Source organism: Neovison vison, chromosome 5 (assembly GCF_020171115.1).
Source record: "Neovison vison isolate M4711 chromosome 5, ASM_NN_V1, whole genome shotgun sequence".
Taxonomy (NCBI): domain Eukaryota; kingdom Metazoa; phylum Chordata; class Mammalia; order Carnivora; family Mustelidae; genus Neogale; species Neogale vison.
Window position 1 is genome coordinate 166838286 of NC_058095.1, and position 14054 is coordinate 166852339.

Consider the following 14054-nt stretch of genomic DNA (forward strand, 5'->3'; position numbering starts at 1 on the left):
CGGCTGAGCTCCGACGAGGAGAAGCAGAGACGGAACGCCAAGGGGTCATGTTCCCAGTGGGGGTGTTTGGGCCTTTGGGGGGGCATGTGGGGCCCCCCAGCCCACCGTGGGGACCGGAAGCACTGTGGGGACTGTTTTGGTTTGGATGGAAGATCCTTCCAGCCCCAGCCCCACTGTGACAGAGCTCTCCATGTGCAAAACACAGGTGTCGTCCCCGCAGGAATCTACCGTTCACGTTTCTTTGAGGCGCCACGAGGATGGAGACAGAACACCTCCCCACCCAGGTGGGACAGCCTGTGGAAAGTGCTGGAAGCAGCCCGAGGGGACTGTGAAGGCTTGTGCAGTCCACCCAGACGGGCCAGGGCAGGACATGCCTGGACTCCTGTGGGGACTTGGGCCGCAGGCCTGAGAGAGACGCTGTATTGCAGGGAAAGACCCTCCTGGCAGTTGGCCCTGAGCAGATGTTTGTGGCAGGGAGTCCGGACTGTGGCCTCAGAATGCAGGGCCGGGGCAGAGCAGTAAGAGCCGGAGTCTCGGGGTGCCCACGTGAGCCCCGAGCGCGGGGACCAGGGTGGCCGGGGCCTGCTCACAGGCTGCACCAGCTGCTGCGCGCACATGTCACGGCCCTCCCAAGCCCGGCGTGCGAGCGTCCGCCAGCCCTCCGAGGCCGAGCACAGGCTGTGGCGTGAAGTGGGACGTGGGCAAGGCACAGCCGTGAGGAGGCCCCGTCCCCTGAGTGCTGCCCTGGGCGGTCCCTCCTGAGGTCCCTGGAAGGGAAGCTGCGTGCCCGTCCCGTGTGCGGCACTGGTGACGTGGTGGCATCTCAGGCCAAAAAGGCCGAATTGCAAAGGTGATGAGGAATGTTTTCTTTGCTGGGAGAATCACTGACTCCTTTTCCATCTTTGGCCATCAGGAGCTTTGAAAGTCACGTGACCTACTTTATTCCTCTAGGAAGTCCTGCCGGTACGCAGACAGCCTCTAAAGACACGGACCGTTCATTGACTGTCACAACATCGGGCTGATTTCCGATTTTTCTGCAGAAAGCACCGCAGTGAGTTCGGAGGCCAAGCCCAGGGCGGGAGGTGGCTGGGTGGCTGGGACGCTGCCAGCCTCCAGCATCTCTGGGGAGGGGGCTCACGGGGAGGGGGCTGGCTGCTTACCCTGGGAGAGTTAGGGGCCGCGAAGCGCTCTCTCCCAGTTTCCCCAGTAGAAATGAGGGAGACCGCAACCACCAGAGACTTACCAAGTCCCGATACTCCCAAAAGCCTTCTTCGTCGTCGTCGTCTTTTTAAAAAGATTTTACTTATGTATTTGCCGGAGAGAGAGAGCGTGCGAGCATAAACTGGGGAGAGGGGCAGAGGGAGAGGGAGAAGCAGGCTCCCCACGGAGCAGGGAGCTGACACGGGACTCGATCCCAGGACCCTGAGATCATGACCTGAGCTGAAGGCAGACGCTCCCCGGCAGAGCCCCCCAGGCGCCCCCAAAGCTTTCTTTCTTTGATGAGGGAGGGGAACCAAGTAGGTGGGCCTGTGGCGGGAAGGGGTCAGGGCCCGTCTGGGAAGGAGGTGCAGGTGTCCAGGGGACTGAAATCAGCTTGGGCCTCCCTCCTGCCCATCTCCCCGGCCCGTCCTTGCAGGGGGAAGAGACTGGCACAGCTCTGCAGGGGCAGCAGCCGTGCCCCCCTGGCTTCAGACCAGCACACAGCGGAGAGCACGCTGCCCGGGAGGGTCAGAGCAGTGCCGTGACCTCAGATTTGAGGACACTTGGGACAGAAGCTGGTCACTTTGCTTCAGCAGAGACCGGGCGAACCGAGGTACGTGTCCACACGGGGCCTGACACTCCAGAGCCTGATGAACTTTAAAGTAACACTTTAGAGAGCACCAAACACGCAGAGCAGCCGTAGGAGGCGTCGACGTGGACCCGGCTGTGCCCACTCGTCTCTGAGGCCGGCCACCTAGCAGGGACGTTCCAGGCTGCTCGGTGACCTGCACCCCTCTCCACGGGGCCATCCGGGCTCTGGAAGGTCGTGCACACTGACCTGGGGGGTGTCCATACGGGTGCACGCTTTTCCTTTGGTCTCAGGTCCCAGCATGGCCTGACGGCACTGGTCAGGGCTGGGTGTCGGGGTCCCAGGGTGCGGGCTGTCCGGTGGACCCCCCTGCAGTGAAAAGTCACCACCATCATAGCGTTGGTGGTGATAATATTGTCTGCTAAGGATGGCGGATATTTTCTCAGCGCTCCGTAAGGAGTCGGTGATGGACGTCCTAAGGACACTTTGCTCCTGTATTTATCTGACCAGCACGGAGCGGACCGCGTGCTCCAGGCTGACTGCACACGGCTGTTGCCCTCCCCTGCGGACCTTCCTCCCCTCCTTCCTCCCTCCCTCCCAGGTGCTCAGGACTCTGTCGTCAGAGCAGGTCTGGGGTGGGGACGTGGGGGCCCTTGACTCATCCTGGGTCCCGGGCCCTGAGCAGCCGCAGGGAGGAGGGGCAGAGGGCTGGTCCCCGGGGTTCTGACCGTCTCTAGACTTGGCCCTAAGCCCACCCAGCGGTGGGGGAGGTGGGGCACAGGGTCCTTCCTCTGGGCTGTGGGAACCCCCGGGCAGCCCCTAGGCCTCTCCCTTAAGCTTGTGGCTTCTGCCCAGGTCCACAGTCCAGAGGCCTTGCCAGGGACGCTGCTGTGGGGTCACTTGAGGTCAGGCCTGCCCACCCGGGCTGCGAACTCTGGGCCACATCCTGGGTGAGACTGTGTCTGAGGCTTCCCTGGCCTGGTCCTGAGATCAGTCCAAATGCAACAGAAGGCAGTGAATGGGGTCCCACTGCCTGGCTGACACTCGCAGGGCGCCCGGGACAAAGGCCACACCCCTGTTCTAAGGCCTGCGGGTGCTGCCCTGAGTCTCCTGTCTGCTGATAATCCTGGAGTCCCCAGGTCACCCAGGCCAAGCCTCACAGGGGATTGCCGGCCAAGGAAACGCTTCTGTCCAGCCTCGCTTATCTGATCTCATTAGCGGGTCCCACGATAACAAGTCGCTTCCCCTGTCAAACAGGCAGGGGTGTTCGCAAACACGGTGGGGCTCCTTCCCCGGGGGTCTGCGGAAGAGAACCCTCTCTGCTCGGGGGAGGACTCCGCCAGCTGGCAGGCGCCGGGTCCTGTGTCGTTCTGAAACCTGCGATTCTCTCCAGCCTTTCCCTCAAGGTCGTTTGAAGTGCACGGTGTCCTCCTGCGTTCCCTCCGGAGCTGGCCCCCAGGACGGCAGCCTGAAGAGGGACCGGCCTCTAGCACAGCAGGGAGGAGCGTCACACAGAGCAGTGGACACCGTCGAACGCTTGCGTCCCCCGAAGGCCTGTGGTCTAGACCGTGGCAGTCCCTTCTGTGACCTCCCTGCCCTTCCTGGGGATGGAGGCTGAGCCCCGGACGCCCGGCTCAGCCGTGGCCCCCGAGACACCTCCGCAGGGAACTCACGGGGCGCCCGGGATCCCCGCGTCTGTGAGGTTCTCACGGAGCCTTCAAGTCCGCAGGGAGCAGCGAGGCCGGTCGTCCCGGGGCCCTGGCGGTGATGCCAGCCCGCACCGGCCCGCTTCGCCTACAGCCCACCCATGTCCTCACTGCGTGTTTTAAGGCAGTCCCAGACATGATATTGTTTTATCCCGAACGCTTCAGAAAGTCTTCATAAAAGAGAAGCAGCACAACTCTGTATTTGTGCCCCGAGGAACGTGGACCGGTCAGTGCCCCCTCGACGTCACGCTCCTCTGTAAGTCGCTGTGAGGGCCTCCGAGTCTGTTTGATCTTTCCGGCTCCCTTCCCTGCCCATTCTTGGTGATTTCTTTGTCTGCGGTGGGTGCGTCGGGTGGGAGCAGGCCCTCCCTCGGCTCTGCACTCCCTCCCCCTCCCCGCTGGGCCCAGGCTGCAGGCCTCTCCTCGCCCTCCCCCTGCGCGGCACTCCCCCCACCTCCACCCTCCCAGACCTGGGGTTCCGGCCTCTGCAGCTGCTGGCCTGGAGCCCCCCGATCTCGCTGGAGGGGCTGCACGGGACGTCCTGAATCTCCTTCCTCCGAGTCTCATCATTACCAACTACTCTTCTGAGCACAGAGGCCCTTCCTCCAGTGTGGCCCGGAGGGCAGCCCGTCAGCCAGTCGGGAAGCGGGAAGCGTGGGGACAGGCTCCCTCCTTCCCCGTGCTGTCATGCTGAACCAACTTCCAGAAGGGCTGCTGAGTGTCTTAGCATCTGCCAAGCAGACTTGGGTGGTTCTTTTGAGCGTCACTGGGATCCGGGTTTCACCGCGGGGATGTGCTTCTGCCTGTCGCACAGGCCAGAACAGACCGCGGGGGGGCTCCTGTGCGAGCATCCACCGCACCCCCTGTGTCTCTCCGGGCCCAGCCTCCCTCCTCGTCTGTCCTCCAGGGCCTTGCTTTGATGGACGGCTTGTCAGGTTTAGTGACTTGCCTGGCTGGGGTTTTTATGGGAGAAACAGAATAAGCAAACAGAATTCTCCAGGAAGGGTTCCTCTTCCTGCCTTAATTCCATTCCTCAAAAATGTTACTGTGAGAACAGAACAGAGAAAGCCCTCTTGCCCACCGCCCGGCCGTGGTTTCTTCTCACGTGGACGTGTCATTCTGCAACTCCACACACTTGCTCCGGGCAGAGGGAGCCGGGACAGAGGCTGGGCAGAGGGGGCGGGTCCGCTTGGGCCCCTCCTTGCCAAGCCTCAAACACCCACCTGCCCTGCCCCTGCTCTCCCACCGTGGCTGCACCCTGGGGCCTGCCGTGCCCCAGCGTGGGCACCCTGCCCACCCATGCCCTACAGGCTGCCTCACAGGTGCCCTGCCGCGAGCGTGGGACCTGGATGCCACGGTAGGCCCCAGAGGCGGGCCTGTGGCTGTGGGCAGGGAGCCCGGGGTCCTCAGCAGGAGCTGTGGGAGGGTCAGAGGTTGAGCTGTTCTCCGCTCAGGACCTGTGGCACCGGGCGGGAGCTCGTGGCAGGTGGGGGCGCCTGCCGGCTTCATCTTCCTCTGCCATCACAGACCTGCGCCTCCCACCTGGGGAAGAGGCCCTCCGAGCTGTGCTCCCCAAGGCAGAGGACGGCCCCTCCCTGGGCCCCCCCCTGTGCCCTCCTGTCCTGCCCACAGAGGCCTGGGCACAGCGAGGCAGTGGCAGGAGAGGGCTCCCCGGTGCCACGGGATGGGTGTCCGTGAACATGGGCAGAAGGACAGGAGGGGCCACCAGAGCCTGCCGGCCAGCCCTCCGAATGAGGTGGCATCGGACAAAGAAAGGAGGAACAAGAGGGAAGGGAAAGTGCTTCCCCCCACCCTGGGGATCTGTGCGCAGAGGAGCAAGGCAGCCCCGTGCACGGTGCAGAGTCCGGAGACGCCCGTGGGGCCGCCGGGTGTCGCTTCCTGGAAGGTTTCTTCCCAAGGTCTGCGTGTTCCTGCCTCTGGCCCACGACACACTTGCTGCCTCCACCCAGCCCCCCACAGAACCCCAAGACCACACTGCTTGGATTTGAGTCCAGGACAGGCTGTCCTGCACCCACTGAAAGGCGTCTGCCTGTGACCCACCTTCCGGGTGCAGGGACCTCCCCGGTGTGGCTCACGTCTCTGGCAGTGGCTCGGCGCACCGCGGACATCCAGCCGGTGCTCCTGAAGGCGCCAACAGCACAAACGCGTCATCTCGTGGTTCTGGAGGCCAGAAGGCTGAGAGAAGGTGTGGGGCGGCTGCCTCCTTCGGGGGCTCTGGGGACACCCGTTCCCTGCCTTTTCCAGCCTGGGGGCCCCTGTGTCCCTCAGCCCGCAGCCCCTTCCCTCACTTCCAACCAGCAGCCTCTCTGACCTCCTGCCTCCCTCCCTCCCTCTTAAGGACCCGCTCAGACCCCCAGGAGCGTCGCCCAAGTTAGCGTCCGTCCTGCGGGAGGGCGTCGCGTGGAGGTCCCCGGGGGTGTGGCTCTGCCGACCACGTAAGCCACGCAGAGGCCGTCACCTGTGCACTCTCCGCCTCTCCGTGCCCCTTTCCAGACAGAGCCCGCGTGGACCTTCGACGCAGGCACAGAAAGTGCGCGACGGTAACCCGCGGGTCTGTGCGAGAACACGGCCGTCCGGGGCGCCGGGCTGTTTCTGGTGTCCGTGGTCTGTCTGCCAGCCGGGAGCAGCCTTGCCTCCATTCCCAGGTTCTCAGGGCCTGTCTGCTGGGGCTCCAGGCTGGGGTGGGAGGCGGAATCCGGGGTCCGGGGGTCCCAAGAAGGCTATATCGCCTCTCCCTGAGGGTGGGCAGCACGGTGCCCGGAGAACTGGGGGCTGCCCGGCCTTGTTCCGCACTCAGCCCTCGAGCCGGGACCACCGGCTCGCCGGACCCCTGAGACGGGGGGCTGCACGACCCCCCGGCCCCCCGCCGTGCCCTGGGCTCCCTCCGCCCGGGACCAGGCAAACCCTGCCCTCAGCCTGAAATCCCTGCGGGTTCTCTGTGTCGTCCGTCTGCTCAGTGAGGGTCCTGCGGGAGCCGAGGACCAGGGTCAGGGTCGCTCTGGGCTCGCGTCCGCAGCTGTGGGGTCCTCGCGCACCAGATCCGGCACCCGGAGCCACTGTCAGTAGTTTTCGGATTTTCCATCTGCCCAGTCAACGTCATCTGCAAACAGTCTCACTTCTTCCTTCCCAATTTGTATAATTTTTACTTACTTTCCTTGTCTTAATTGCAACCCCTGGGACCTCCGGTGCCATGTTAACTAGGAGTGGAGATAGGGACCTCCTTGCCTTGTTCCTGACCTTAGGACTGAAGCTCTGGTTTCCCAGCATGAAGCGTGATGTTAGCTAAAGGTTTCTGTAGGCGGCCTTCATCAAGTTGAAAAGTTCTCTTCTGGGGACACCTGGGTGGCTCAGTCGCAAGCGTCCGCCTCTGGCTCAGGTGGTGATCCCAGGGCCCCGGGATCGAGCCCCGCATCGGGCTCCCTGCTCGTTGGGAAGCCTGCTTCTCCCTCGCCCACTCCCCCTGCTTGTGTTCCCTCTCTCGCCGTGTCTCTGTCAAATAAATAAATAAAATCTTTAAAAAAAAAATTTCTCTTCTATTCCTGGTTTGCTGAGGCTTTTTCTCATAAATGAGAGTTGGATTATTGTGAAATGCCTTATGTCACTGTGGTTATGGTAGTACGATTTTTTTCCTGCTCAGCACACGCAGGCAAATCCCACTTGGTCCTGGTTCGCGGTCCGTGTGTGCATTATTGAATTCAATTCACTACTATTTTCTTGCGGATTTTTGCACCTACGTTCCTGAGAGATGGTGGTGTGTACTTTTCCTTTTCTTAGTTTATCTCAGAGTAAAGTTTGCCTGATATTTGAATGAGTTCGAATGTACTCTGCTCCTAGTTTCTGGGATTGCAAAGTATTGGTATCATTTCTTCCTTAAACATTTGGCACAATTTGCCAGTGGACCCACTGGGTCTGGTGTTATTCTGGAAGATTATTAATTATTGACTCAGTTTCTCTCGTGTATATGCACATATACCAGCCGAACCATCTGATTCTCTGCGTGCGCGCCACTGGGCTGTGTCTTCCACAGAACTGGCCCATTCCAGGTGGGCAGGCTCAGACTCGTTCATCCTGTCCCTTCACGTGTCCGTGTTCTGGAGTCAGTGCTCATGGCCCCGGTTTCTCTTCTGATGTTAGTAATCTGTGTCCCCAGCCCCCACCTTGGTCTTGCTGGAGACTTACAATCTTACTAATCTTTCCGAAGAACTAGCTTTGGGCGTTGTTGATTTTCTCTGCTGTTTTTCTGGTTTCAATCCTTTGATTTATTATATCTTTTTTTCTTCTTCCTTTGGGTGGGATTTGCTCATCTCTCTCCAGTTTCACAATGGGGAACCAGATCACACACTCGAGACCTTTCTTCTGGAACCGATCTCAAGCCCCCAGGCATCACCGCTGCGCTCCCCACACACGGGGTGTGGTAAGGGGCCTTTTCTTTTCACTTAATCAAGACAATTCCTCATTCCTCTGGAGGCTCCTTCTTGGACCCATTGATCCAATGTTCTGGGCCCCGCCAACCCTTCCCTCGTCGCCAGACCGAGGCCGCCCGGGTGTGCCTGACCTCCACGACCCTGTGTGTCTTGTCTTGCGTTTCTTTTTTGTTCTTTCTTGGCGTTTCCATCTCTCTGTTTACATCATTCATTTACTGTTGCGTGCTGGTGACATTGTTCGTGAGAACCCTTGGCTTGTTAGTGTAGAGATTCTAAATGACTGGTCCGATCCCTCCGGAGTCCCCACTGGGCCCACGCAGCTGGAGCACGTGTTCGAGCCGCCTGTGGCCACCTCGTGACTTTTCGTTGGAAGCTGGATTGATGGATGAGGCAAAGGGAGCCGAGACACCGCGTCCTTCAGGCTCTGGTGTGAGGTTCTTGCTTATCTGATGTTCTTTCTGGCCGGGTTTCTCCGACCATTATCTCCAGCACATGCTGGCAGTAGTTGGAGCCGTGATTCTCCAGTTGTTTCTTATCTCAGCTGGAAACTGGTGTCTCACTGTTTACAGCAGCTGTGTGTTTCTGAGGGACCTTGGTTCTTCTCGTGTGCTGGTTTTTTAAACTATGAATATTTGCTGAATTTTGTCCACTGCTTTCTGTACATTTGTTGAGACGATCATATCCTGTAAATTACAAAAATTGATTTTTAAAATTCACTCTTTTAAAATTTTGAGATAATTGAAGATTCACACTCAAATCAGACAGATTTCATGGTCCTTTCCCAGTGTCCCTGCAGTGGAAACAGTTTGCAAAACCGTGAAACGGTGTCACGTGTGGGGTGCCAATGTGGCTGGGCCAGGGCACGGACGGCTGCCGCGCGGGGACCTTTGTCAGCCCCACTCCTCCAGGCAGCGGGTTTCCACTCTGTCCAGACGGGTGGCTGTTATCTGTGGGCAGGCTGGCTCGGGAGTGCTCTGCGTCCTCCCCACGGGATGAAGGTTGCCCGCTTGCCGTGTGCACAGAAAGCTTCCCCAGCTTCTCCTTCATGATCACGTTTACTCCGTGAAGAGCTCCGAGCGTACCAGACGCACGTCCACCAGCCTTTCTGCGGCGCCCCCGGATTTTGTATCCGGAAGGTCCAGACCCCCCGGCACTGCCTTCTTCCTCCGGAGACCACGGGAGTGCATGCCTGCCTGCTTTCCTCCCCGTTCTGTCGCGTGTGAGTCCTTGATCCGTCCGAAATGTATTTTCTACATTTCTACATCCGCACCCTACCACAGGGAATGGAGAGTGAAGAGGAGGAATCTTATTTTACCCCAATGCATAACCGGTCGCCTTAATATCATCTCCTGAGTAATTGATCACTGACACGTTTTATTTTGGGTCTTGAAGGCTCACCCTTCAACACGGGTGTTTCTGTCTTTCGTTCACAGACCAGATCGGTGAAATCAAGTTACGCAAGTGACTCCAGGTCACACAGCGAAAAGCTCTGAAAAGCCGGAATCCAATCAGGGTCGCGGAGCCCACGGCCCAGGCTCTTCCGTCCCGTAGTAAACGCCGTTGTCTACTGCCAGGACCCTGGGGCCGTGGGGGCCTGTCTTCGGGAAGCCCGTGTCTGCACGAGCTGCCCAGCAGCACAGTCTTTGGTTTGGGGCTAGCCACGCTTTGTGGGAACCGTTGTCTAGGGATGTCTCCGTAGCACTGAGACAGCCAGCCCCTCCCCCTGGCTGATCCGGGCCCCTCCGTCTACACCGCATTGGCCACCGTCTACACCACACAAACAAGAGTCTCCTGTCAGCCGCAGAGTCACTGCTGCTCTTTGAGATGCACCAGCGGGACCGAGATGGAAGATTCTGCTCAGAGAGAGCCGGCCGGCGGCTGGTCCACGTCCCCTTGTACCCCTTACTTTTGTGGTGGGAAAAAGCTTTGCTGAGAGGTGAGCGGGAGAGAAAGCCCTTGGCTGGGGAGCCAGGACAGACTCTTCCCAGCCGGGGCCCCCGGGGAGGGCTGGCTCGCCTCATCGCCTGTCACACTCCGCAAAGGGACATCAGCAGGGGAGCGTGACATCGTGGCGTCTACGAGCCGCTGAATGGTCCGTGGCTCCGGACCTGGGTGGACACAGGCACAGGTTGTCCCAAAGCGGAGCCCGGGCTCCCAGGGTCACCACCACGTCACCCACCCTGGGGCCCCCGGAGCCGGGCACACAAACTCATCTGTGAACGCCTACCAGGTGCCGGAGACGCGCGGGTCCTTGTCTCAGAAGCGCACACTAGTCGGGCTAAGGACGGAGCCCAGCGGGGCGGGTGGGTGGCGCAGGGGGTGTGCGGTTCCTGCGGTGTGGCCTTAGAGGCCGTACGACACCGCCGGGGCTCGCGGCCTCACTGAGCCGGCCTGGCCTGCGCAGAGGCTGCCGGGAGCCTGTGACCAGGAGGGGGCCCTGCGCGGCCAGGCAGGGAGGTTAGTAAGCAGCAGCGGCCGTGTCTGGCGAGCTGAGGGGAAGCCGCGGGAGGCTAAGCGGAAACCAGCTGTCACCCGGGGTGACGGCGACCGCGAAATGTTGCAGACAGAGGAGAAGGCTCCGCGGCCTGCGGGCAGGACTGCGGGCCCCGGTGGAGCTTCCCCACGGCTCCCCGTGACCCTCAGGGTGTGGCCCAGGGGGTGCATTCCCGGCACGCGGCCGAGGAGCGCAAGGGCATGGACGCACCGGGGTAAGCTGGGGAAGTTGCCCATTTGGGGGGGACGAAAGCTTCTCCTTGGCGGAAGACCCCTTCCCAGGATAAACGTGAATGAGAGAAGTATTTGCAAATCACAGTTCTAACACAGGACTTGAACCCAAAATATACTCTAGATCCAGCCATCAGAAACAACCAAGACAATTAGAAAATGAGCAAAAGGTCTGAACTGACGCTTTGCCGCCATCATTCCCCACGAGGGAAACGCCGATCAAAGGCACACGGACATCAGGGCACACCCGTCAGAACGGTGGCGAGGCCACATGCCGGCGGGGAGTGTGGGAAGCTGGTCTCCCACCGGCTGTGGGAGGGAGGTCAGGCCCCTGGACCACAGCCCCGCGGCCCCTTCTAGAGTTGGGCGCACCCGTTGGTGTTTATCGGGGAAACGAGATCGTCCACACAAAAGCGGGTCGCGGTGGCGGCTTTCCGTGGTGTAACCGTGGGCCTGGAGAAGGCTCGGTGCGGCCCGGAGTTCGAGCAGGGGTTCCCACTCCGGCCTGGCGTGACGGCCGAGCTGGACTTCATTCTTTAGGACTTCGTGGGGGCGGCAGGCTTGTGGGAAACGCGAGTTCCTTGGTTGGCCCGAGGAGCTCAAAGCCCCGGGCCGGCGCGGGCAGGTCCCCGGACATGGGCCTCTCCGCTCAGACCGCTCGGGCCAGGGGAGCCCCGAAAGGAAACCAGGGGCTGCCAGAGGAGGCCGTCCGGGCAGGAGCGCGGGGCACGGGCCGCACACACCCCTGTCCTGCCCGCAGCCCGCAGTCCCGTCCGCAGAGCCGCTTCTAGAACGACCCCCGACCCGAGGTGAGCTCGGGCTGGGCCAGAGGTGTTGGCTCTGGGCCTTCAGGGAAAGGCCCCCAGAGAGCACAGCCGCGGGGCCGCTTGGGTGGTGGAGCCGGGCTCTGACCGTGGGAGGGCTCGGCGCAGACCCGGCCCGGCCGCCCCACACGCTCGCTCTCCCGGCCGCGTCCTGCTTCCCCGCCGGCCGCGACGGCGGAAGGGTCCGGCTCCACCGGCTGCCACACGTCTCCGTTACGAAAAGCCTGGGCCTAAGTAAATAGAGCAAAGCTGGGGAAGGGAGGTGTTTGGTGGGAAACTGTTTCCAAGGAATTCTGACGGCTTGGAGCGTTCAGCAGAGTCTAGTTTTGGTTGAGAGAATCCAACCAGGAGGAAAGAATCCCAGAAATTCTTCGCGGGCTCTGAGTCTGGGCACGTCACTTCGGCGCGGTCACAAAGGGCTCTCCTGGGCTGTTTGTCTTGGCGGACGCGGGGCTTTGCAGGTGAAGGTGCACGCGGTAGGGCCGTGACGGACCGGCCATCCTGTGTGACCCCCACCTCCGTGACACACAGGAGCTCTCCGTCTTGCCGAAGGTCCCCCTCCCGCCAGAGGCGGCCTGGTGCTCTGGGCTCTGTCACTGCCGCCGATCGGCTTGTCCCCTTTGAGCTCCGTGCGGACGGATGCCTGCCGTTTGCCCTCTGCGTCGGCGTCTGTCCCTCAGCGGGCCGGAGCGTCCCCCGCGCTGTTCTGCCCCACGCTGTGGCTCTCTCCGGATCGCGCATCATCTCCTCCCTGGAAAGACAGGCTGCCCCATGGCTGTTTGGCAAGATGCAGACGAGTCCCCTCTTCCGTGGGGAGGGGGCTTGTGTCCGGGGCAAAGGGCCCCAATTTCCTGACCGCTTCTAGATGGAGAGTGTCTGCCCCCTCCTGCCCGTGACCCTGTCTGTGGCCCTGGGGAGGCCTGCGCCAAAGGCCCCCACCGCGGGGACGGGAGTCACGGACAGAGGGGGCCTGAGGGAAGAGGGGAGTCCAGGAACTCGGGGTCGCAGGGTTTCTTGCGACCTTCCGAAGGCCCCGCCTGTAGCAGGTGCCGATGAGGTGGCAAGGTCGGTGAGCTTCTCCCCTGCAGGACAGGACGCGGGGCCGCAGGCGGAGGGCCGGTGGGCGGGCTGCGCCGGGGAGCTCCACCACCGAACAGCAGTGTGCGCGGCCGGCACTGGGCGCTTGCTGCTGAGGTTTTGTTTTCGCTCACGGAGAAGCAGGAATTTGGCTGCTCTGAACCACCAACAAACTGAAGGTTGTGGCCTCGGGGGAGGGGAGGGGCTCGGGGTTCTTATTCCAAACTTCAAAGGCCTGAAATCCGACTAGATGATCACCGGTCGGACCTCGGGCTCCAAGCTGGTCCAGCCCGGCTTCACGGTGGCCACCCAGGGCTGTGGCAGCGAAAGCCAGTCCTCAGCGAGGAGGGACCCCAGGCCAAGTTGCCCGGGGCGCCGCCAGCTGGACGCCAGCCGTGCGGATCACAGGGTCTCAGTCTGGGGGAGCAGAGAGGTCCCACTGAGCTCTCACCACCTCTGCAGCCCCAGCAACCCCCCCTCGTCCCGCTGCCTGCAGCCCGTGGGGTCGGTTCAGGAAACAGATGCACGAAGCCGTCCAACCTAGAAGGGTTGAAAAATGGAAAATCAGAGCCAGTCATCCGGGAAGAAGAGGAGGAATGTGGTCACGCCTCTGGAGAGTCCTGTCTCCTGTGCAGCATGAACAGGGATGGGAGAGAAACCGCCGTGAGCTTTCAAGGCCTTCTCGGCGGTTCCGCTGCCGAGCAGTAGACACGCTTCCAGCCTCTCCTGCCTCGGGACCCCGGGCCCGCTCATGCGTGCCACCTCGCCCCGGGCCAGCTCTGTGCAACTCTGCAGGCTCGGCGGCGGGAGGGTCCCCTCCAGAATGGAGCCCCAGCCTCGCCGCCACGGGCCCGAACTTCCCGGAGGGGCCCCGTGCCGCCGGAGACTCGGACCGTTCTTGCCTCGCGTCGTTCCCTGCCTCGGAGCGCCGAGCCGACGCCTTGCCCCCGCGCTGCAACGGAGGCCGGGGGTTCTGGCGTTGGACGGGTTTTATGTAACTGAAAGCGCTTGGTGTGAGTTCAGCAGGTAACGTGTGTCAAGAGCCTTAAAGACATCCATATCCTGTGCCAACATCGTACTTCTGAGAAAGGAATTCAAAGGAAAAAATTCAAAAAATGGAAAAAATCAATATCCCCCAAATATGCATCTTGGATAGCCTTATCTGTTTATTTATTTGTTTAGGACAGCCTTATCTGTAAGAGCAAAAAATATCCACACCCTGCGTGCCAAGAGGGAGGCGGTCGGGCGGGCTGCGTGGCCAGCCCTCAGGCCTCGGGCGCTGGGGCAGCGACCTGGTCAGGAGCTAAGAGAGGGGCTGGCCTACCCAGGAGCTACCGTAGCGTTTCTGCTCCAGAGCCAGGAAGAGCGCAGGCGCATATGAGAGCAGGAGTTTTCCTCCTACAAAGATGCTCTGCATGGTTTTCTCTGGGTGACGAGACTAAGTGATTTCATCTTTTTCTTCCATTTGTTTTTTATTTCCCTGACTTCC

The 14054-nt window shown here is 61.2% G+C and overlaps 1 protein-coding gene and 1 long non-coding RNA gene across 2 annotated transcripts; both read left to right on the top strand.

Moving 5' to 3' along the window:
• Positions 1-758: 758 nt before the first annotated feature.
• On the top strand, positions 759-4001 carry LOC122907268. The gene is made up of 4 exons (XR_006384711.1): positions 759-850; positions 952-1051; positions 1637-1813; positions 3183-4001. It is a non-coding gene; the product is annotated as an uncharacterized LOC122907268 (long non-coding RNA).
• A 793-nt stretch (positions 4002-4794) lies between these two features.
• On the top strand, positions 4795-6350 carry LOC122907500. Its single transcript, XM_044250316.1, has 3 exons — positions 4795-4852; positions 5252-5701; positions 6010-6350. The coding sequence occupies exons 1-3, from the start codon at positions 4795-4797 to the stop codon at positions 6348-6350; spliced, it is 849 nt and encodes a 282-aa protein (XP_044106251.1).
• Positions 6351-14054: the final 7704 nt, after the last annotated feature.

Excerpts from the sequence above, each read along its gene's own strand:
- LOC122907500 (XM_044250316.1), top strand. The coding sequence starts at position 4,795 with ATGCCCTACAGGCTGCCTCACAGGTGCCCTGCCGCGAGCGTGGGACCT. Across the intron at positions 4,853-5,251 it reads CGTGGGACCTGGATGCCACG|GTGGCATCGGACAAAGAAAG; the intron begins GTAGGCCCCAGA and ends CCTCCGAATGAG. Across the intron at positions 5,702-6,009 it reads GGCCAGAAGGCTGAGAGAAG|ACAGAGCCCGCGTGGACCTT; the intron begins GTGTGGGGCGGC and ends GCCCCTTTCCAG.